General features: G+C 41.1%; 1 protein-coding gene across 3 annotated transcripts in view; it reads right to left on the bottom strand.

The window, feature by feature from the left end:
• Positions 1–21,948, bottom strand: part of bahd1 (bromo adjacent homology domain containing 1) — a 28,980-nt gene that overhangs the window by 4,204 nt on the left and 2,828 nt on the right. Inside the window, exons 1-6 of one of the 3 annotated variants that reach the window (XM_031278939.2) lie at positions 11,450–11,646; positions 5,400–7,167; positions 2,090–2,499; positions 1,618–1,777; positions 1,420–1,499; positions 101–192 (exon numbers count right to left, since the gene is read on the bottom strand). In XM_031278939.2, the coding sequence (XP_031134799.1) occupies positions 101–192; positions 1,420–1,499; positions 1,618–1,777; positions 2,090–2,499; positions 5,400–7,038 (2,381 nt within the window). In that variant the 5' untranslated portion in view covers positions 7,039–7,167; positions 11,450–11,646. Of the gene's footprint in view, positions 1–100; positions 193–1,419; positions 1,500–1,617; positions 1,778–2,089; positions 2,500–5,399; positions 7,168–11,396; positions 11,647–21,948 lie in introns of those variants that run through there. The other 2 variants (XM_035994731.1, XM_031278938.2) reach the window with 2 other exon arrangements.

Below are 21,948 nucleotides of genomic sequence, written 5' to 3'. Positions count from 1 at the left end.
AATCTTTCAAAAGCAACATGTGCAATGCAAGAAATATACTTCAGAGAAATACGCCAAAGCAACCACAAAAAGTAAAAAAATAAAATGTTTTCTTTCTTACCGACAATACTGTGTCAATGTTAGGACATAGCATTTTTCTTCAATACAGGCCACACTGTTCACATCCTGGTGACGAGACGCAAAGATCTCATTCTGGGGAAAGAAAGTTTCAGTCATGTGTTAGCTCCCAAAAACAACAACAACCAATCATTCACCAAGACTCAACAATTGATCCTTGAAGCCGTCACAGTCTGCACATGTACACAAGGGCTTTAAAAGACAACTTTATTGTCCACGGGCACTTCTGCCTCACCTTCACTTCCAGACGAAAGACAGACTCACAGGAGAAAGATGTTTCTTTCTCCGAGCCAAAGCCCTGCTACTGTTCTCACAATGCTGCTCTGATGTGTTTATTGTTTGTTAGTGCAGCCGAGAAGTGACAGACTTCATGTGGTTTATTGTTTCTAGAGATTTATTAAAGTGCAACTCGTTCCTCTGGGAGATTACTGACAACACAAAGCAAGCACAACAGAACCTGCTCTTCAATGTGTGTGTATGCCAGCGTATGTGTGTTTGTTTGTTCGTACACTCTCATCTCTTTTAAATATATTTTCAGTTTCTGAGTTAAGCCAAAATCTCAGAAGTCTTCTCCTGAATGGTAATGTTTTGATTTTGAGGCAAACTCATAGTGTACAAATAGGAAGAAATTAATAGGAAGATAGGAAGAGGCTCAAGAGTAATTGCTACAAACTAATTCTTATAATTAAGCAAGCAAAAATACCATGGGCACTGTTTAAAAGATAATGTTTGTGTCATTGTATATTTTCTGGTCCTCTCAGCACCAAGCCCATTCGTTCCTTCATCACAGACATAGATCTTTGAAAAATGGATCACACATATATAGTTTCATTTTGAAAAAGAGAAGTAATTTAGGAAGCTGGGAACTTGTCGTTGACTCGTTGGGGACTATTTTCTGCTGTGGGTTAATACGTAGGGTAGGGACTACTGCGTGTGTGGGAATGACTCAAAATAAACTACAGGGACAATGTTTATGATAATGAAGGGACATGTGGCTCATTGTTGTGCTTTTAATAGCTTTTCTTCAACAATGGAGGTCAATGACACAAAGGAATAAGCAGGCTTTGAATACACAGACACAACTTGTGAGTGGGATCAATTCATTTTTGGTTTGCTAACAAAAAGAGAAATACAGAATATCATCAGCCATTTAAATTAAGTGTAAGTGATGGTTATGTTATTTCCACCTAATACTTAAAAGCTAACATGGCATGAAGCATAAATATTCTTGCTCATGCAGTTTAATATAGGTGTCCTGGTATATGATTTTATCAAATGCCTGCCAACCACTCAGAAACTCACCTCACAATGTATACTGGGGTTGCGCCCCCCCTGTGTGTGTTCTGGACGGTAATACCAAAACAAACTCATCATCAGCTCTCCTGAAGAAAACAAAACAAAACACACAGTTTACTTCACTGCTCGAGCAGTTACTACAGCATTAAACTCAGCTTCTCTTGTGCTGGAAGTAAACAGTACTGTATACAGTATGATTCCTACCTGACTCTGGCTCTTCCCACAGAGCTGAGATCTTGGCCACGTAAGGCAGAGACTTTTTTCTAGGTCCAGATTTCAGCAGAACAGTGTCTCTGACCCGAATCAGCTCCCCGTCTCTCTGGACTCCCTCGAAACACTTCCTCAGCACCGGAGCCTCGTCTCCCTGGGAACACAGGCAGCAGGAAATACTGACTCCTCAAGCAGCCAGACACTGATAAGCTGTGAGAGGCTGTGGAGTAAAAAGCTCCAGGATGTGATTTGTATTGAATGACTACTATGTCTCAAAAGAAATGTGAAAAGTCAAGCGTTTGTACGAAACTCAAAAAAACAGTGAATAAGCTAACGTGCTAATGATGCAGGTGTGATCAATCCTCCTTAACTCTCTTAGGACAGGCAAGTTACAAACGTACATTTAATAACAAGTGGCACCGTCATGGCTGCGTCAAAAAGCACCAGCATGACTTCCTCTACGTACCACAGAGAAAACCTCCTTCTGAAAGGGCAGGCCAACTGGCTGCCAGCCGTTTGTGGATTTTTGGCGGCAGTTCTTTGGCTGCTTGGCAACCGTTCGCCCTCCGACGCTGGCAGAGCTGAGCTGCTTCTTCTTGTCCCTGTTGAGAGGGCAGACAGTCGAGCTGATGTTGCCGGTGCCGCGTGCGCCAGACCTCGACCCACTGGCCGACTTGGCACTCTGCGGACACTCCTTCGCCACCTGCAGGGAAGGCTGCGGTTGGCTGGGGTCGGATAGCGGAGTCTGAATGTGGGGCACTGATTGGCCGGCTGGAGGCACAGTGGGAATGGGGCAGCCAGTGAGGGTTCTGGGGCCGGGACAGATGGGGATGGAGGAGGGACTGTGATGGTCATTGACAGTTGATGGGTAGTCGTCTGAGGAAGGAACAGAAAAAGGCATAATGAAGTAGAGTGACAGTCCTTTAAGGAGCAGCTACTAGATCAACAGCCTTTAACAAGGTTACACAATAGAGACATGAACGACACTCAGTTGTTATTAGTTCCGCTGAAGCAGCAGAAATAACACACAGAGCCTCAATTAAGGTCAATTACAGCCTTTAACAGAGCAGCCCCTCACACACACACACACACACACACACACACACACACACACACACACACACACACACACACACACACACACACACACACACACACACACACACACACACACCTCTAGTGAAAGACACTAACAACACTAACTGTACGGAAAAAACTAACGTTGTGCACACTCCCATGACAGTTGTGGTGATGACATTAAAGTTTAGGTGCGTAACATTTTGATGTTAATGAACGTCCGTTACATTCAAGCCATTGCCAAATGAGTTGCTACGAAGCTAATTAAGACTATCAGCTCCACAAAACATTCTCTGTATTAGTCAGTATGTCTACGTATGTTCAGAAGATTGTGGCATCCGGTGACTTTCCCGTGCAAAATGTTTACAAGAGAGCCCTCAAGCACTTGACGATTTGACAGTGATACAGCCCTAAGCCCTCACAGACGGAAACACGCCTCAAAGTTTGCAAAATTGCAATACTTTTTCTTTTTACTTTTAGTATGTACTGCAGCTGCCCTTACAAAGCACGTACTGTTGCATGTGGTATGCATTCAACTGGGACACATTACTTCATAACATTGCGCCTTGAACTTCGACCCTCTTGTTTGTATATGCAGCGCAAAGGATTGTGGGTCGGAATAGCCAGAAAAGCTTGCTGGCTTGCATACTGCAAAATCCGACCGGATGTAGTAGGACATCCTGGTATTTTTGGCATACTGCATTTGACATACTATGTATTGGGACATACTAAATCTTTTTCTGGCATACTAAATAGTATGGTAGTATGGGTATAGGAAATCTTGGCGTGACATTGAGGGATTGGGCCTTTGACTTGTCGTGGCAGGAAAACCACAGGTGTTACTAATAGTAATAACATTAGCGATGGCTCTGTTCTTTTACAGTGTCCCAGTAAGTCATGACATGTGACTGAAAGCCAACATGCACAATACTTCAGCCATCATTAATTCTAATTTTCACACCTGTGCTTTTCTTACTGTGACACATCAAAATGTCAAAATCTATTTGTAAAAACCTAAAGATTTCGGTGCTCTTGTCGACAACCGTCTCAACCCTCACAGCCTGACCTGCTTTTGGCTGCTGGATACCACAGAAAGAGGGAGAGAAAGTGCAGCTGAGGCACAGCAGTACACTGGCGTGTGTTCACGTGTAATTAGTGTTGTTTCGAGGTCACATTCAGGTGTTTTAAACCATATGCCCACACATTCAGGCAGACACAAGGGGTGTGTGTGTGTGTGTGTGTGTGTGTGTGTGTGTGTGTGTGTGTGTGTGTGTTATACCACAGACATCACAAAGAGTTTTCCTGTTCTGGTTCACATCTCTGACTCAAACTCAGTTACTTACTGCTGACACTCAAGCTCATATAATCAGCTCATTAGGTTTCAGCTGCACAGGCCTTGTATTCACTGTCCGGCTGCTTGTATTCAGATGTAGACAAAAGAGGTCTTGCCCTTTATCTGATATTTTTTGTTACCTCCCATTCAAGTGACATTCCAAAATGGGAGATTAAAAATGCCTGACATAATAGCTATTCTCAGCACATTGTACTGCTTTGGCAGCCGGATTGTGGGGGGGGGGGTATGCATTGCATACAAAATAACCTAATAACTAGTGTGCTCATGAACGTTTAGTACTTAAACGTATTAGGAAATCCTATTGTCTTACTTAAAGGGCTCAGTGATAATACACATAACGTTCAGTTTCCTTGTCATGGGGAGCTCAGCCTGTGAATAAAAGTTGTTTAATTTCTTTAGTGGCTCTGCAGGGAGCTCTCGAAAGTCTGAGAAAATACTACAAACTCCAAATTTATAAGAGAAAGTCTCATTTACAAACTGAGAGGGGGAAAAGAGTTTGAAAGACCCAAGCATTTACCAGATGGGGAAGTTTTGAATGGGAAATGGGAAATGTAGAATCCCGTGTTTTGGGAACTTGACCGACTAAAAACAATCAGGATATCTCTGCCTCTATTGCTTTTATTTCTACCTTCCTTTTTAAATTGGTCTAATGTAAGCCTCCCAACTCGTGGAAGTGCAACACTAAATCGTTGGAGTAACCTTTTAAAACGGGCCTCCGTGAACTGTTTGGACACCGACTGAAAGTGGACGATTAATTTTGTCAAACTGCTATTTCCAAGATCTGAAAATAACCTTCAAGCTCAAGATTAAATCTAAATTGTATGTTGTACTAATGTGGTATTTTATTTATACTTTGTGTCCCCTATTTTTCTTTCCTTTTGGTGTGGCTTAATTTACTTAGATTATACTAAGAGAGATACTAGACATACTATATGTGCCTAGATTTGTTTGGTTCCGTTCCGCTTTGTCACCTGTTCTTCATTGATTTACTGTAACATTTTGTTTTCTGTTGGTTTAGTAAAACTTAATTAAAAAACTTGAATTACAAAAAAAAAAAAGATTTAAGGTAAATTCATCTTCACTACATCACTGCCACACTTTAATCCGCAGCAGAAATAAATATACATATCCTACTGTATGTGATTCAAAAATAAATAACAGGTAATGGACACGACTGTCCTTCTGCCCTATCTCTATCTGAGGCACTATCTGAAGAAGTTGTCAGTGTTGTTACATAAGTGCCATTTAGACAGATACCAGTGCATTAACATCAAAAAACATTCTGACACACTGCCAGAGGTTGACAAAAAGTAAACCTAGTAATGTCTGTCTTCTGTCTGCTCACCTCTTTTGATGCCGTGGTTACATTTGGTGCAGTCTGTGGGGCTGAAGGAGCACCCTCCTCTGGGGATGGCTGGAATCACACTGGTGTAGGAGGAGTAGCTGTTGATCCTGCAGGGCTCTCCGTAGCACGCCTCCACTGAGGTGCAGCAGTACACTGGATGGGTAATCCCTGAGGGCTGTGGACCGGTGCTGGGGAGCAGCTTGGGTCTCTTGCTGCTCTTTGGGCACAAAGCGAGGGGTGATATGGGAGAGGGGGAGGTGTCCGGGTGACTGAAGTGGACGTAGTAGCTGGGAAAACAGGTGTACGTGTGCGGGCTGATGGTTATGGCTGCTGGGTGGGTTACAGAGTGAGGGGACTGAAGATGGTGGTGGTGATGATGGTGGTGGTGATGGTGGTGGTGGAACACCTCGGACAGCGAGCCGTCCTCTGGTTCCTTGAAGGTCTTGTCCTCCAGGAAGAGGGCTAGTCTGTGACAGTACTCGACACACCTCTCCTGGGAGCGACAGTAGCAGGAAGACACCTCGGTCTCTACCTGCTCCTCTTTGATTGTTTTCAAGGAGAATCCCAGCGAAGAGCCACGATGGAGCTCATGTTTGAGACACTCCTGTCCTCCTGTGGTGCCCTTCCACTCTGGATCCAAAGCCTTGCTTTTACACAAACTACAGCAACCCTGGTTGGTAGAGTGCAGCTGGGAATGAACCAGATCCTCTGTACCCTGTTTTATGTGCTTTAGTTGGTCCTCATGTTTGGGATGTGTTGTTCTTTTGGTCAGCGTTGTTTCTCCACACACTGGTTTACCACTCATCTCATCCTGAGTCGTAGCTGCCGCTTCACTCCCACTCCCCGGTTTGGATTCTGTCTTCTTTTGCCGTTTGGTTCCATACTGGGCACTGGTGAGTTTGAGCAGCGTTGCGGCAGTGAGGCCTGCCTGACGCCGAGGCGTTGGTGCAAACAAAGCCAACCAATCGATGTTCTGAGCCTCTGCTGCCGACCGCCTCTGTTTTTTAGGTCTTTTTGGGTCTACTTTCCCTCCCGGAGGTACTTTTTTGGTTTTACGACCACTTTGTTCATCTTTAGTGAGACTATCTTTAGCTTTATCTTCATTAGAAGGCTGCCGTTTCTTTGTGAGATTTGAGGCAAGAGAATCGTCTCTGAAGAGCAGCAAGCTGTTGACAGCCTCAGCGTTGAGAGAGGCCATTCTCCGCCTGCGGGGCTCAAAGACGGGTGCTGGAAACACGAGAAAGGCGTCAGATTGGTTGATTTTTGGTTCCAGTGCTTGCCGATTGGTTGTGGAAGTTTTCTTTAGTCCAGATTTGGTCCTTCTTTGACTGGAGCTGGAGTGCAGCTTCTTCTTGACTTTACCTCTATTTTGTTTTCCAGCTTTTGGTGCGTCCTTTTCTTTACCCACAACTCCTTTCTGCTCCAGACGGGTGAGCAGGACGCAACAGTCCAGCGCATCTCCATCACACACTGCCTTTTTTCTATGTCGATGTGGCTCTGTCTTGTCCTTCTTTTTTCTTCCTCTCAACTCATTCTTTCTGTCTTTCCCTTTTTTCACACCACCTCCTTTCTCCTTGCTTCCCTTCTCCTTCCGGGGCTTCCCGCATTTCACAGTCTGGCTCCGCCGAGCTTTCACCATGGTCTTAGCGTCCGGGGGCAGAGCCTCCACCTCCTCTTCATCCACGTGGGTCCTACGATGGTGGGTTTCAGCTCAGAGATACCCTTGAGCGAGCATCATCGTGGATCTTCACCTGGGTCCATACACTCACTGGGGAGACATGGATCAGACATTTAACTGTAAAGCGTACCCCACACATAGAGAATCTAAGAGTGACTTAATGTAACAGACAGGATCTTTTGATGCATTATTTAACAACCAGTTTTACTTAGTTTGCTGTCAATATCTAGGTCTGCAGGGAATATGACCACTTAGACAACCTTTCCCTTTTACATGCAAATAAACTCATTATGTTATGTTAGGCCTGAGACCATATGTACTCCAAACTCATTCCCATTGGTGAGCTCTGTCCTAGTTTACAATTTGCCATTTTTACATTTAGATCATAATATATTAAGTGTGCTTTTTCTATTTGCCTTTTCATCTTTGTATCAATTAAGACCATTTTCAGCCCCTTGAACCCATGTTGAAGCACATTAATTACTCAACCAATCCACCAGGAGCTCAATATTACAATGAGTCATCCACTCGGTGCTAAAACAGCGCAGAAACAGATGAGACGTTAAGGTGATGTATTTAATGTTCGATATGATGGATGCTTTTAGAAGTGATCTGGATCCGTAATTCGCAATGCCGCACCGATTTAATTTTAGCCATATGCACAGCCTGTAGGGAGTGTATATTTCAATTTCTACAAGGTAAAAGGGGCAGCAAACCCTTTTAAATTGCTGTGAGGTATGAAATTAAGGCATCATTCTACAACATTTGGAGACACAAAAACAAAGTATGATCAAATGACTCATGAATCGATCCTTATTTTACCAAAACTGGCAGCGGAAACACTCGTTGCACAATAGCCTCTTCAGTTTCCATGTCAACAGGCTGGTACAGAGTACATCAAAGCACCTCCAGCAACTTTATAGTAGAAGACACATAATAAGCTTTATGATCCTATGCAATTCACACGAGTCTCTGTGCTTTCTCAACACAAAAAAAACACACCTCACTTAGGAGAAAACCTTTTAAAAAGTTCCTGATGATTCAACTGCCAGTGACCTTTATGCAATGACACTCCTGCGTGCAGCATAAAGAGATGGATCATCCTTCAGCCCTGAAACACAATTATGCCAATTGACCTCCAAGAACTAAGTCAGCATGGGCCTTTTTTTATATTAAGTGACTCTTCAGCCAGAAAACCATTCACTTTCACGATCACACATCTATTATCTCTAACGCTTATCCTATTCAGGGTCTTTCAGAAATGATTAAGTCTGAATCTCAGCTTCCAGACACACTCGACATACCTGACACATATACGAACAATTAAGTTATTTAACAAGCTGCTACTTATGATGGCACATTTGTCATTTGTTGTCTGGCATGTGATTGGCTGTCAAGCTCACGTCATATTTTTGTCCAATCTCTCTACACCTGCAAGTTGTTTTGTTCTGCTTTGAAATCAATCTATAAAATGATCCACGTGCTGCCTTTTTTCTTGGTCTATAAACTTACAGTTTCTTAGAGCCCAAGTTGACATATTGAAACGTCTTGTTTTGTCCAACTAATGGTCTAAAGATATTCAGTTTAAAGTGCTATTAAACAGATAAAATATAGAAATGACTAACACTGGAGAAGTGTGTGTGTGTGTGTGTGTGTGTGTGTGTGTGTGTGTGTGTGTGTGTGTGTGTGTGTGCCTAAAATCTTCTTACACTTTAGCACAAGTTGTCTTTGTACATATACAATACAACACAGCTGATTTCTTCTGCTGTTGCTTTTCCACACACCCGTTTGTCAAAATGCCATTTCCTGTTCTATCTATATGTCATAAAAAATGTATTCTTCAACCACTGCCAACCACACTGCAGTCAAGTAGCATGCGTCAAAAAGAGAATGAAGACGGGATTTGACTCCAAAGTCCATGCAAATTCTGCTAAAAATGGTTTCTGCACTGCATAATAACCAGCTGCTTATTTATGCACTCAATTATTTAACACAACTTCATCTCATCACCATGTGTGCATCAAATCTGCTATTCCTTTACAACCTGCTATCATGTAACACCTAATGAAGGATTGGGTAAACCAAAACCTAGTGTGATACTCTGTTTCTCAAGCTTTTGTTCTTCTACACTAACTTGAACATACCTTGTGATTTTAGTAAGCTGTGATCTGTTGCATCATTTTATGTCATCTTAACATGATTGAGATACAGTACCCAGTTAAGTCGTACCACAAATGCAAACCCACTTTGACTCTGGAGTGGACGCAACTCTCTGGCTGGACATTTTCAAAACCATCTCAAGGCTCTGTGTGCCGTTATTGCCGAATGAGTCTGTGAACCGTGAAATGCAATCCATGAGAGAGAAATTTAATTTCCAGATAACAAGAGAACAGAAGGAGTCTCGCATTGAGTTTCTGTCTTCGGAGATCAAATCAATTTGCTTCATTGGAATAAGACAAGCATGCACAATGGAAGAACAGAAGCTCATTGAAGAGCATTATTATTGGACCTTCACCACACTGACCACAACAAATATAAAACAATAGGTTAAAATGAGCACTGTGGTCTGATATTTACTTGCTTTTTCATGCTGTTATGAAACTCAACAACTGATAACTGCGCGTGCACACACACACACACACACACACACACACACACACACACACACACATATATTTTTACAGTTCCTCCATTTATAACCATCTCTTGTATTTTTAAGGATTAGCCAATCCACGTTACATACATACAAGTTCATATATATATATATATATATATATATATACATATATATAGATTAATTTATAATAAACCAAATAGTTATTGGTTGGAGACATCCTTTTTCCCCATTACTTTTTGAAATTAAAAATTGTGGATTGTTTCTACGTTTGTTTCTCTTTTTTTTTTTCTTTATAAATGAACAACTAGTTTTTAAAGAAAGTGACATCTCTGAAGGTTGGTTTTGTTATTTAGATGGGTCAAGGGTTTAATATATGAATCTGAGAAGTCAGGAGATAATTAACAGGAAAAGAGAGAATCAGAAACATAGGCTAATTTTTCTGCATACATTTATGTTTATTTTTCAGACTTTTCTCAAATAATTTCTCGTGAAATACTTGGACAGTTTCACCGTTTCAGGCGACACAAGCCAAAAAGGTTGTGAATCAATAATCAGTGTTTCCCAACCTTTTTGGCTTGTCAATGTCAATTTGTGATCCCCTCATTGCAGGTTATGACCTCAGTGTGGACATGAGGATTTACAAAGGCCTGAATATCCATAAAACAGTATCCAGTATTTCATAAAAATATCATTTTAACACCAGCACCAACTTTGTGTACATGTTTTTGATGGTCTCCTATAATCTTGGCTGCTCAGATTTATCTCTTCCGGTATTTTACAAGAACATCAAGCCAAAATTGGAGAAACATTTTGAAAAAATGTTGTGTAAGATATATACATTTTTCATTCTTATCCCTTTTAATTATCTTGTGACCTTTAATTTGGGACCCCCTTTTGGGAAGCTAATTGGGAAGCTAATTTAGAAGATCAAATGGAAAGACAGATTTCTGAAAATTACAGATATTAAAGGATCTGTCCTTAAACATTATGCAATTTAAAGTAAATCGAGCAGAGTTGACACACTATAAAGCCCACTTAAAAAGAATGATCTCTCCTACTGATGGCATGTGAACTGACTGTATAGTATCTGAAGATAGAGGAGGAGGTGGCTGTGCTGCCTGGCTGTCACACACAGACTCATTCAGAGGACGGACATGGTGTAGAGCTGTCATCATGAGAGAAAAAGCCTGAGGCAGGAGCTCTCAGGAAACTGTGCTATGTGTGCCTCTTCAGATAGTGCATATCACCACAAGTCTACTTTCCTGGAGCACATCAGCAGTTCAACAATCCTCCACCAACACTAACCATCTTCCACCACCACCACCACCACCTCCCTAACCCTCCGTGCAGGTTCGGACACCAGCAGTTACAAACACACCCACATCTACTCACGGATCTGGATTACATTAAACAGAAATTAAGGGCAACGTTATTGCATGTATTGTAATCAGGCTGTGCGAAATCGCAGACTCGCCTACTGGAGCTCGTAGTTGGCCATGGTGGTGGACGGTGTTAATCTGACAGCATGCCGTAGCAGGAGTGCAGGCTGTGATATGAGAAGTGAAAAAAGCTCCTTAGCGGGGAAACGAGTCTAAAACATCCGAACATCCTCGATCAATCTGAGGTTTAAAGCGCTGCTAGTTAATATCAACATCATTAGGAGCTCGTGTTTCAGCCGAGTTGTTAGAAGCAGGCTACCCACCGATCCTATCATCTCCAACTGTGACGGGAATTACAGCCGCGATTCATCCTTACCTTGCGTGTCCCGTCGGGAAATGAAAATCCCCCCCGTCCAAAAAAAAAAAAACCCGTCCGTCCTGTTTCTGATGGTCAGTTTCTACCCAGTCGGGCTGTCGACCTGGGGAGCGATCCGCGGACCAAACAGCCCACAGTAGCTGGAGACATGGTGAACAAATCGGTGAGCGGTGACCTACTTCCGAAGTGGCATGCTGGAGATAATATTCATGCGCTGCCTGCATTCACATTCGCCGTTGCACCGGGACATCCCTCTATTACGCTCATATTCCTGCAGGGACTAAACTGTGTCCGCAATTATGACTGGGGATCTTTAGTCAAGTCAATAGATACTAATAGGAGGCCTACTAATATAGAATTATAGACTGTACATTATGATTATATATAAAAACCTAAACCTATAAACTATTAGGCCTACTATAAACTTGTGCCAAGTTCCTATACCATAAACATCATTAACATCAACTCACTAATGAGCACTACATTCAAAGTATTCCAGTGATTTCTTTTTTCTTAATTAGGCTTATTTCTTAAGGCACATAAGAACAGACCTAACTTAAGGAAAATAATCAGTAAACTATAATATATATAATATATACTAATAATACACAGATACCGGAGTATAACTGTCATGCAAGAAAACTATAGGTCCAATAGAAATATAGTCTATACAGCCTACATTAAGGTAAAACTATCACTTTAAACTCACTATTGAATGTACTGTTTACAAAAACCATATTAAACACTATAAGACAACTATAAACTCACTGTGTATAAAACACAGTGTCCCTGTAGCTATAGTAACATAAACGGTAAACTCACTGAGTTTGCATTCATAATATAAATTCCCAAAGGAGTATTCCAGTGATTTTATTTCTGTCAGATTAATGACAGCAGAAAATAGAAGCATGTATCCCTCTTAATTAGTCTCATTTACTGTATCCTCTGCTCTTAACGATACGTGGAATCTGATAATGATGAGTGATTCGTCGCCGCTCATCAGTTATAATTAACACACATAAAATCGGCCAATTACAGTGCGATGCACACAACACACACATTGTCAATGATTATGACTCAGCTCACTCAGTGGATGTTCAATTACAGGAAACTTCAATACCTGCACCAAACAGCAGGTTCAGTCTCTTAACAACAAACTGATTGGAAAGCCATGTTATCAAGTTAGCATGTAGTCAGAATCAAGCTTAATTGGGATAAATGCTGATTGTCCTCATCAATATCAGCTTTGCAGTGTGTAATTAACAGCTGTAAACAAGCTGAGTGTGTTGAGTTAATGAGGCGTGAGCACCGGGGAGGCTGAGGGAGTATAGACTGCTGAGAGCTGACCTGTACAGCAATAAACACACCGTAACTGCAGAGAGATGCACAACACCGATTAGGACGAGTAAATGCTTCCTACATACAGGAAGCACTCACTTACTACTGGTGGTGATGATACTGGCATAAACTGACATCTAAATTATTACTTAAAAGCACATACTGGTTAAAATCTCCAAAAAGTAAATGACATCTATAAGCAAATACAGAATATTATATTATCTTAAACTGGGCCGGAAAACCAAAACAAGGAGCTGAAAGATGCTTTGAAGTTCCAAAGAGTTGAAGGGTGATAATTATCTGTAGGTTCATTGCTCGGAGCGACTCCTCATTTGATCCATTGTTACTATAAAAACATAGTTTAAAGGCACATTTCCCTTTGGTGTACATTGTAGGAGTTTTGATAATTTCCCACTGACAGTGAGTATATCCAAGCATTCAGAGTAAATGCTTGAAAATCAGAACTTCGACATGCCAATTAATATGAAGCAAGTCAAACTGGGTATTTTACTGTGTTCTGGGCTCATTTCAAAAAAGATTTCAATCTCGCAATTACTAATTAAGACAGGTGTAAAGAAATATCAATAACCATGAAAAAAAAAAATCAACATTGTGGAAGGCAAAATGTGTGGGAATTAATCAATAAAATAAAAAACATTTTCTTAGAACAGTTACTGGAGCTCTCATAGGCAGATCACAGGTATATATTTGAGTATGACGTCTCCTTCACAAGCAAGCAAAGAGGGGCTCTTAGAATCAGGCCAAGGAACCGACTGGTTCCTATAGTTCAGGATAATGAAAAGTCTTTGAATCTCTTTTTTCAAAAATATATATACAGTGTGTCCTTGGACTGAAAGATTCTTTATATATAAGAAACAAGTTTGCACAATCTTCCTTTCACATGTAAAAAAATATCGATAGCTACAATGTGAAATCTGTGATATTAGATGTATTGAGCATATTTCTGGATTTCCATTTAAGCCTTTAAAGCAAGACTATGAGAAGTTAAATTCATAAGAAACTAGTATTACCGCCTCACAATTGTATGCCTCTGCCAACCAGTCAAGTTGCAGTTTACATCCATGTCTGTCCACATTCATATATGTAGTGAAGGCTTTAAAGGGATTTAATAAAAAGGTATTAAGTATATTTTTGGCGAAATGGAAGTTATCACTATATTGATATGTATGATCTTGATACTATAAATAAAATTGAATTGAATTGAATTTTTGAATTTAATCAGGTCATCCTTGAGTCCAAGTGGACGTTTGAGCCAAATCTGAAGAAATTCCCTTGAGGCCTTTCTGGGATATCATATGACCAGCAGCATATAGTGGCTAATGTTAGCTAGCGTAAACTATCACTTTAATCTATATTGAAATAATAGCGTAACGTATCAAATGAGCTTTCAGGTCATAGTTTAACTTTACTGTTTTGGTTTACTCTCACCGCTCTTGTGCAGTACTGTAGCTGTTTCTTTTCAGCAGCAGGCAGCTGTTTTCATTTGAATAAAGCTTTATAACCCCACTGTACACTACTTGCTCAGCACCAATTAGCAGCCAGCCACACAGTGGAGCATTTAGATGCTAAAGAGCCAGATATTTCCCTTAGGAGTTGGTAGAGAACAGAGCTAATAGAGAGTGAATATTGGACATTCATCAGGTGGCCAGAAACATGACTCCAAATGAATGCTAATGTTGGATGTTTAATCAGCAACTGTTCAACAAGTTCATCATATCAACCTAAAGCTAGAGTGTGGAACTTTTACATGTAAACGTGTGTTACATTCAAGCCCTTGCCAAACGAGTTCACACAATGCTGATTCAGCCTATAACCACCAGGGAAAGCTCTCAGTATACCAGAGTTGTGGTGTCTGTGGTGACATACCCGCGCTAGTGCACCGGAAGTATGCCGATACAGCTTATTGTACTCAGAACAAGTAGTCCAATAACTCCACAACAACGTTGTTACATGAGCAGAACACAGAGTGCTGTCAACCAACCTTGCTCACTCATGGCTCTTAATGTGTCCGCTGCTTATTCTGGCTTTTTGATTGGTTACAGTGTTATAAAGTCTTCTTGTACATCCCAATACCTTTACAGGCAGGAAGGGGGGAGAGCCCACAGTGACTGGGCATTATGAATCCAACTGCTTTTCTTAAAGGTGCCCTGCCACACGTATTTTATTACTTCTGTCTGAAGTTCTACCATGGACTCTGTAACATTTTTGTGGTTACCTTGTTTCAAGTCATTCTAGCTGGTATAGAAAGCCTGCAGGAAGACTCAGCTCGATTTGTGCCAGTTCTCATTAATATTCAACGAGTTAAGCTGCTTGACTCTGATTGGCTAACAGCTAGCCAATGAGAGCCTGGCTATCAGCATCCTTTACCCAGTAAAACTGGGCGAGCTCATGAATAGTAATGAGCTCAGGCAACACCACGTCAGACTGACCAGCTTTTGTAATTGGCCTGATTTCTCCGCTTATTTCTTTTCAGTGGCTAGAGCTGACAGAGGAGGTAGCAGTTCATTTTCACATTCACGACATAACACAAACACATATGGACCTAACATATTTTAAAAAATACAAGTAAAGATGGTTTTGTGTGGCAGGGCACCTTTAAGCATGTCAACAGTGTTTGTGTAATTACTCTCCTTGCCAGAGGAGGGAGACAAAAGCTCCGCACTCCAGCTTTAAATTATGATATGTCAACGTTGTGTTCACAACTTGTTTCTGCTGCCCCAAGTGGCCAAAAAAATCCCTTCTTGCTGGTGTGACAAAACTGCTTTTTTGCTGCTTAAAACTAGCTTGTATGTGTCTGCTTGGAGTCCTTCACCTCATATAACCTTTTAGTGGCCAAGGTGTTATCATGGTAGCCAAAAGTGGTTTGTCAATCTGTCTCTCTGTCCCTTGTGAACAATAGAGGGTTCTAAAATGCTAGTTAACATTAGTAATTAAACTTAAACAGCTAATGTAAGTCGAAACTGCCTGCGAGCTTCTCCTGTACTATACGGTAATTCCTCTACTATGCGACAGTAAGTCGCGTGGTTATGACACAATCGTTAGCCTATTTTTACAAAAACGTCTGCTATGGAGCCATAACGTGAGATACAAGGTAATGGAGCCTTTTATACATTGTTGTGTTTCTTTAGAAATAAACAATGGACAAATAAAGTCTTTAAACGCTTCAGATATAAAGTTATTCACTGTCAAAGTGACGTCAAAATGAATGGCAGTCAATGGAATGCTAACGGCGGGTGAGTGCTTGTTAGCATCAAAATGGCACCATAGGAGGTCCGTATTGTGGAGAGAAGCTTACCCCCTTGAGCCAGACCCACATCAAGATGTTGGGTCTGGGAATTCACCATTGGCAGGGCTCAATCCGAGGGGCGGGATAAACGGTTGTCTTTCAAATTCCCTCTGCACGCAATAGCCAATCAGAGCAACGCTAGTTGATAGATTAAACTTTTGCCGTATCCGGTCGGCAAAACTCTGAACACATCTTCCTTTTTAAGAATGACTTCAGTGCTTAACTCTAAGCCTTCCAGAGTCGTGGCCAAAACCGATTCGAAAGACCGCTGTTCACCAGCAGCAACAGCCATCTTCTTTGTTTTCAAGTAGCAGGGAACCGTCGCAACTCTGCCGTCCTTATGTTAAACCCGCCCACCGACTCTATACACGATGTGATTGGCCTGACCAGAATTTGGTTTTTCCAGCTCGCAATTCAATGGAGAGTTGCTAGACTGACCCTGGCTGCAAATTACATTTGCTGCCGCTAGGGTGCGTCTAGATTTCTAGGCTAACTGGTCACTGCTGTTGTCAGAAAAACAACACATGAGAATAAAGGTTGCGTTTACTTAAAACTGGTAAACCTCGTGGTGCATTCAAAGTTATTGCAAAATACCCTTTTCTCATCTGTTTTTGTCTTTTAACAGCAATTTACTGGTGAAAGAAGTAATAATTGTTCAAAGTTATTGTTATTACATTTTTGATAATCATTTAAATTCCCCCCTTTTTTGTGCTGATCCGAAAATTCATCCGATCCGTGACTCAAAACCGTGATCCGAACCATGAGTTTTGTGATACGCTGCACCCCTATTTGAGAGAGATGGGAAATTATATTGCAAGCCATTATCTCATTGTTTCATTATTAAAATGTGCGGTAGTTAGATAAGAAATTCATTGCTCCAAATATAGGCAGTTTAAAACATGGCAACTGTATTGTCAATTTCGGCAACCAAAAGCTAATGCCTGGTTGCCAAGCAGGCAACCACTTTAAAAAGTAAGCGTTGAGCCCTGCAATATTTGTCTTAGTTTTGAGAGACGGAGTTGAAGAGGATAAGACCCATCCTGGGTGATGTGACTGTAGTTACACACAGCAATGATGTGTTATTGCACCCAAGATGTAATAAACATCCACTCCTTAAACCACCTGTGGATGTGGTCTATTTAGTCATGTGAAGAAAAGCAGCTGGGCAGCAACACCTGTTGAAAATGTCCTGGCAGTGCTGATGAATGTGAGGCAAAATGTTCACTGTCAATTTCACTATACAGCAGGAGAGGTAGTGAGGTGTACAGCGATCTAACATTAAAGTGGAACATGTTTTCAATGTGATGATTCATTCACTATACACGCAATCAACTGAAGTCATCCAGGAGGCCTCATCCCTTCTAACCAATGCAGCAACCTGTCATTGTCATACAACTGGCTGAATACTTGTGTCATGCATGGCTGGTAGCAACAATGTGGTACACGACTGGTTTGTTTGTGTGATGACAACTTATTCATGCAAGATATTGTTTGTGTAGGTTTAGACATTTTTCAAGAGAAAATATTAAAAGACAAGACTGAAACTGATCTTTTCTTAGAAATATGACAATACAGGAACATCTACTCCATAGGAATTTAGCACAAAAACAATGAGCAAAAAATGATAGAACATAATGGGGAGGCGTAGATTATACCTGAGACAGCTGAGACATTGATGGTGCAAAAGTAGGTGAGAGTCTATATTCTAAAGTTGATCGGTGAATTTTTTAGACTTAGCATACAACTACTCTTGGAAACCTTACGTTGTTATACAACAGAACAGGTAGTAAGCTGTTATTTCTCTGCTTCAGCATGTAGCCTACAGATGTAGAGATGGCAGTTCAGCACTATAGAGCACATACAGGACAGGAAGTATAATTATCTGCTTCTACTGTTCCTCTTCAAAGAGACGGGGCAAGATGCCAGCCAGCCTGACTGGCAAAGATGGAGAAGAGAAAAAAAGAGCTAGATAGATGGAGAGATAGTGATGAAGACTGAATTCAAAAAGATGGAAGCAAAGCACCGGAGAGGAGTGGAGAAAGTGGAGAGTGAATCACACACCTCACATCTCATCGAGCAGGAGAAAAGTCAACTTAGTAGAAATCAGAGGGGCAATTTTTCACATTCACCCTGCTTTTCTTTGCCTGACAGCTCCTCAGAGATACATAGTTGGACATAGACTTTCTGGGAGAGCAGGAGAGAACAAGGGAGAAGAAGAATTAAGAGAATGTGTGAGAGACAGCGACGGGAGGGGGGAGGGAGGGGAGGCAAAAGACAAGAGAGTGATGGATTGAGATAGCACAGAGAATGGAGACAGAGAGGGATTGTCATCATCATCATGAACAATGACTCTCTGATAGAGGAGGCCAGTCGCTGGATTTTCAACCCAGCGGAGGAAGGAGCAAGGAGGGGGCGGTCGTTCGCCTGCCCACCTGCCAGGGCCTCAGTCATGCTTTTAGCATCTGCCAAACTGAAGGACGCTTGGTGCCATGTTGCTTTCACTGAAGGAGCCTGACGTTTGTCAGTCACAGTGAGGGCTTCTGTTCTGTTAGGCCATAGCCAAACAGGGTTTAATATCCCCCCTTCACACACACACACACACACACACACACACACACACACACACACACACAACACACACACACACAATGTAAACAATCCCAGTGTGTGTGAGTAGTGAGCAAGACCCCGGCTCTGAAAGCTCCACATCCACTGCAGCTGTGGGCTGGCCAACAGCTGACGCCGCGGCTGTGGGTCTCTGCTCTGTTTCTGCTTCCCTCCCCACCAACCCTGCCTCCTCTTCTTCTATGTTTCCATGAAACAGACCTGTAATTTTCACAGCTGTGTCTCGGGCATTGTGCCAGGGTGAGTCAGGAAAAGAAAGACTGGGAGAGAGGGAGAGAGAGAGGCTGGCTAATGGCTTTTAGAGGATTGCAGGCTCCAGCGCAGCGTTGCTTATCCTGAGACACTCAAGAATCAAGCCAGAGAAATATTCCGAACTAGATTAAGATCCAACTGTGAAACTCATTAGCATTATAAAACGTTGAATACAATTTTCTGTACATTATATGGTAGCCACAAAGCATAATTCAGCTTTACAACTTGGTCTTATTTTCACAGTTTTCCCCATCATATCTATTGGTTAGGATAACACTGTACTATTGCAAAGTAACTGCTGAAATCTGGGAACACTTCGCTACAACAAAGCCAAACAATCAGACAAGTGGTAATTAGGTCAACAGTTTAGTAAGATTATCTAAACCTGTTATTTGGAGGTAAAACCTGAAATTAGTGTAATAATCCCAAATTGCAGGAAATATTTTTTGCACGCACAACTAAGTAAGTACAGTGGGTCAAAGTTGAACTGTAGTCTGTAAACTCTGATGCATGTTTTTAACGGAAAGCTTGGGTCATCAGTTTTCTCTTTCAATTAAGATTGACTAATCTGGGCGGTTGTATTGTCTGACCGTTGGTGTTTCTGTCCCTGCTGGACTTCTTTTAAACAATGTTGCTATTCCCAGATTTCACACAAAGCCAGATTACCAACAGAAAACATCTGTCCTGCGGTTTCAGAACTCTTCAGGGTTAGGGCTTAGAGTCCTAGGGTTCAACTGGTTTGGGCCAATTTTAATGAACATTTCTATAGAAAAAGTGTATTATTAAAACACAATAAATGATATGATTGGGCCCTGCTTCATTACCTGATCATAAAAGGTCTTCACTATGTGTGAATCTAGTTTTACGACATTTAAGGGCGTAGCTTTGGTCTCAGAAGTGAGGGGAACACTACTAATAAATACGTACATGTTAGAGAACATTAACTGTAAATAAAAACACATAGATTAAAAGGTGAAGAGCTTTTTTTAGCCCTGGGTAGTGCCTGTTAGTCTCCTTTTAGGCTGCTTAAACCCCCTGTATATAGCCTAAGGCATTCTTCTTCTTCTTTAGTGCTTGTATGTTGCATATTACTACATGAATGTGGGTTTATTAGGGTCCCAGAAGGTAATTTTTGCCTCCGGGCCCCCAAGCAGGTTAATCTGGCTATGATCTCAGCAAACAGCTTGGTGAGAGCAATGTTATTATAACCAACAGGAATTATGGCAATATTTAGAAAAGTAAGACCCAAGATGTAATAAACCTGAATTAGCCTTTAAACGTTGATTAAGAAAGATACCTGACCAATTAGGCACAATCTACAATTACATATTTTCATCATATAAGTTATTTTTACTAAGGTAAATACCATTAGCTTGGATATTTGAGATTCAATGTGTCAGTGCCAATGATTTACGGCCCAGCAGCCACATGGCCATGCAAATCTTACCCAAATGATGTAATAAACTATGACTGACTATTACTGACTGAAAACTCCTATACGGCCCATATGAAACCCAGAAATGTTGTTTCTTATTAACTCTTATGATTGAAATGTCAACTATAGGCCTAGTGGATAAAATTAAGCTTGGTTGCTAAAGGTTGCATGTAGGGCAATTTGATTAATTAGCATATTAGCTTAAGGGTAAACACTATAGGGTGAATAGGGTAAAACAAATTAACTAAAAGATATCAACATCAAACTTCCCCAGTTGATTACTTACATTGATTAAGACAATTACTTTTTGTAGTAACATTTTTTTTTAAATCTTATGTTTAAATACGCAAATGAGGCATTCTCTTATTATACGTGTACACATTTGCATACATTTCCAGAAGAGAAATCTGAACACTGGTTAAAGCCAGGGTCAACACTCTCGTTTCATTTGTTGACATATTAGAGTCAAAGATTTTTACAAAGAGAAAAAAATATATTTTTACCTGATAATTAGCTAATTATGCTTATTACACTAATTGTCCAACATGCAACTCTCAGCAACCAAGTTACATTTTATTCACTAGGCCTATAGATGAAATTTCAATCATGAAAGTTTAGAGGAAACAACATCTCTGGGTCCAAGAGATTTCCTGTAGACTAACTTGCAACTGAAGCTGCTGGAAAATGGAGGAAGTAAAGTATTAGTAACTGACAGCAATAGGTTGAAAAGTTATGCCATTCAGTGCAAGGTAGCGTGAACTGAATACCATCCAAAAAGAATCAGGCCCAATAAGCTGAGTTCCTGTTAAATAATATTTAACAACAGTGTCACCATGATAATTGTTTTGGAAAAAAGGGATGTGTCAGTGTACTTTTCCAATGCAACTTCATGAACAATAAAAGGCATTCATATTGGGTATTGTTGTCACTTGCTAAAATAGATTTTTTTTGCATTAGATTTGTTAGATTTGATTTAATATGCTTTTCAATTGGAATATGTGCTAACACCTACAGTATTCTATTAAATTCTCTTTTTTGCTGTCCTTTCTTCTGACCACATGTGGCCTGTGTATCTGAGCAGGAAGTATTTGTCTCCTTTGGGACAGCAGGGAGGACAGTGTGTTTGGGTGACAGGAGGCATGTTCCGCTCCTCCTCCTCCTCCTCCTCCTCCTCCTCCTCCTCCTCTCTGTGGCCACAACAGGACACTTCTTCAGAAATAATGGGATTATGTCCAGGATTGATATCCAGCTTTATGGCTCAGGTGTGGGCACTGCACTTCTATCCAACATGCTGCTATGACAGGCCTGTCAAAGAAGGCTGCGGAGAACTGACTAGACACAAATCTACCACGACCTCCAGAACTGAAACTCTATTGTCATGCTTTTCTGTGCACAAGAGGCTTTTCAAACACCATTGTACTGAAGAACTCACTAGGCAACTTGTATGTCATGCATTATAACCCTGATGTCATGTCAGAACATGTACTTTTCAAAGGCCTTTTACAGCAGGAGGTGATCGGCTTTCCACATATTAGATGATTT

Source organism: Sander lucioperca, chromosome 18 (genome assembly GCF_008315115.2).
Source record: "Sander lucioperca isolate FBNREF2018 chromosome 18, SLUC_FBN_1.2, whole genome shotgun sequence".
In the NCBI taxonomy this organism is placed as follows: domain Eukaryota; kingdom Metazoa; phylum Chordata; class Actinopteri; order Perciformes; family Percidae; genus Sander; species Sander lucioperca.
Note: the sequence above shows the minus strand (reverse complement) of the source record. Positions and strands in the feature narration are given on the sequence as shown.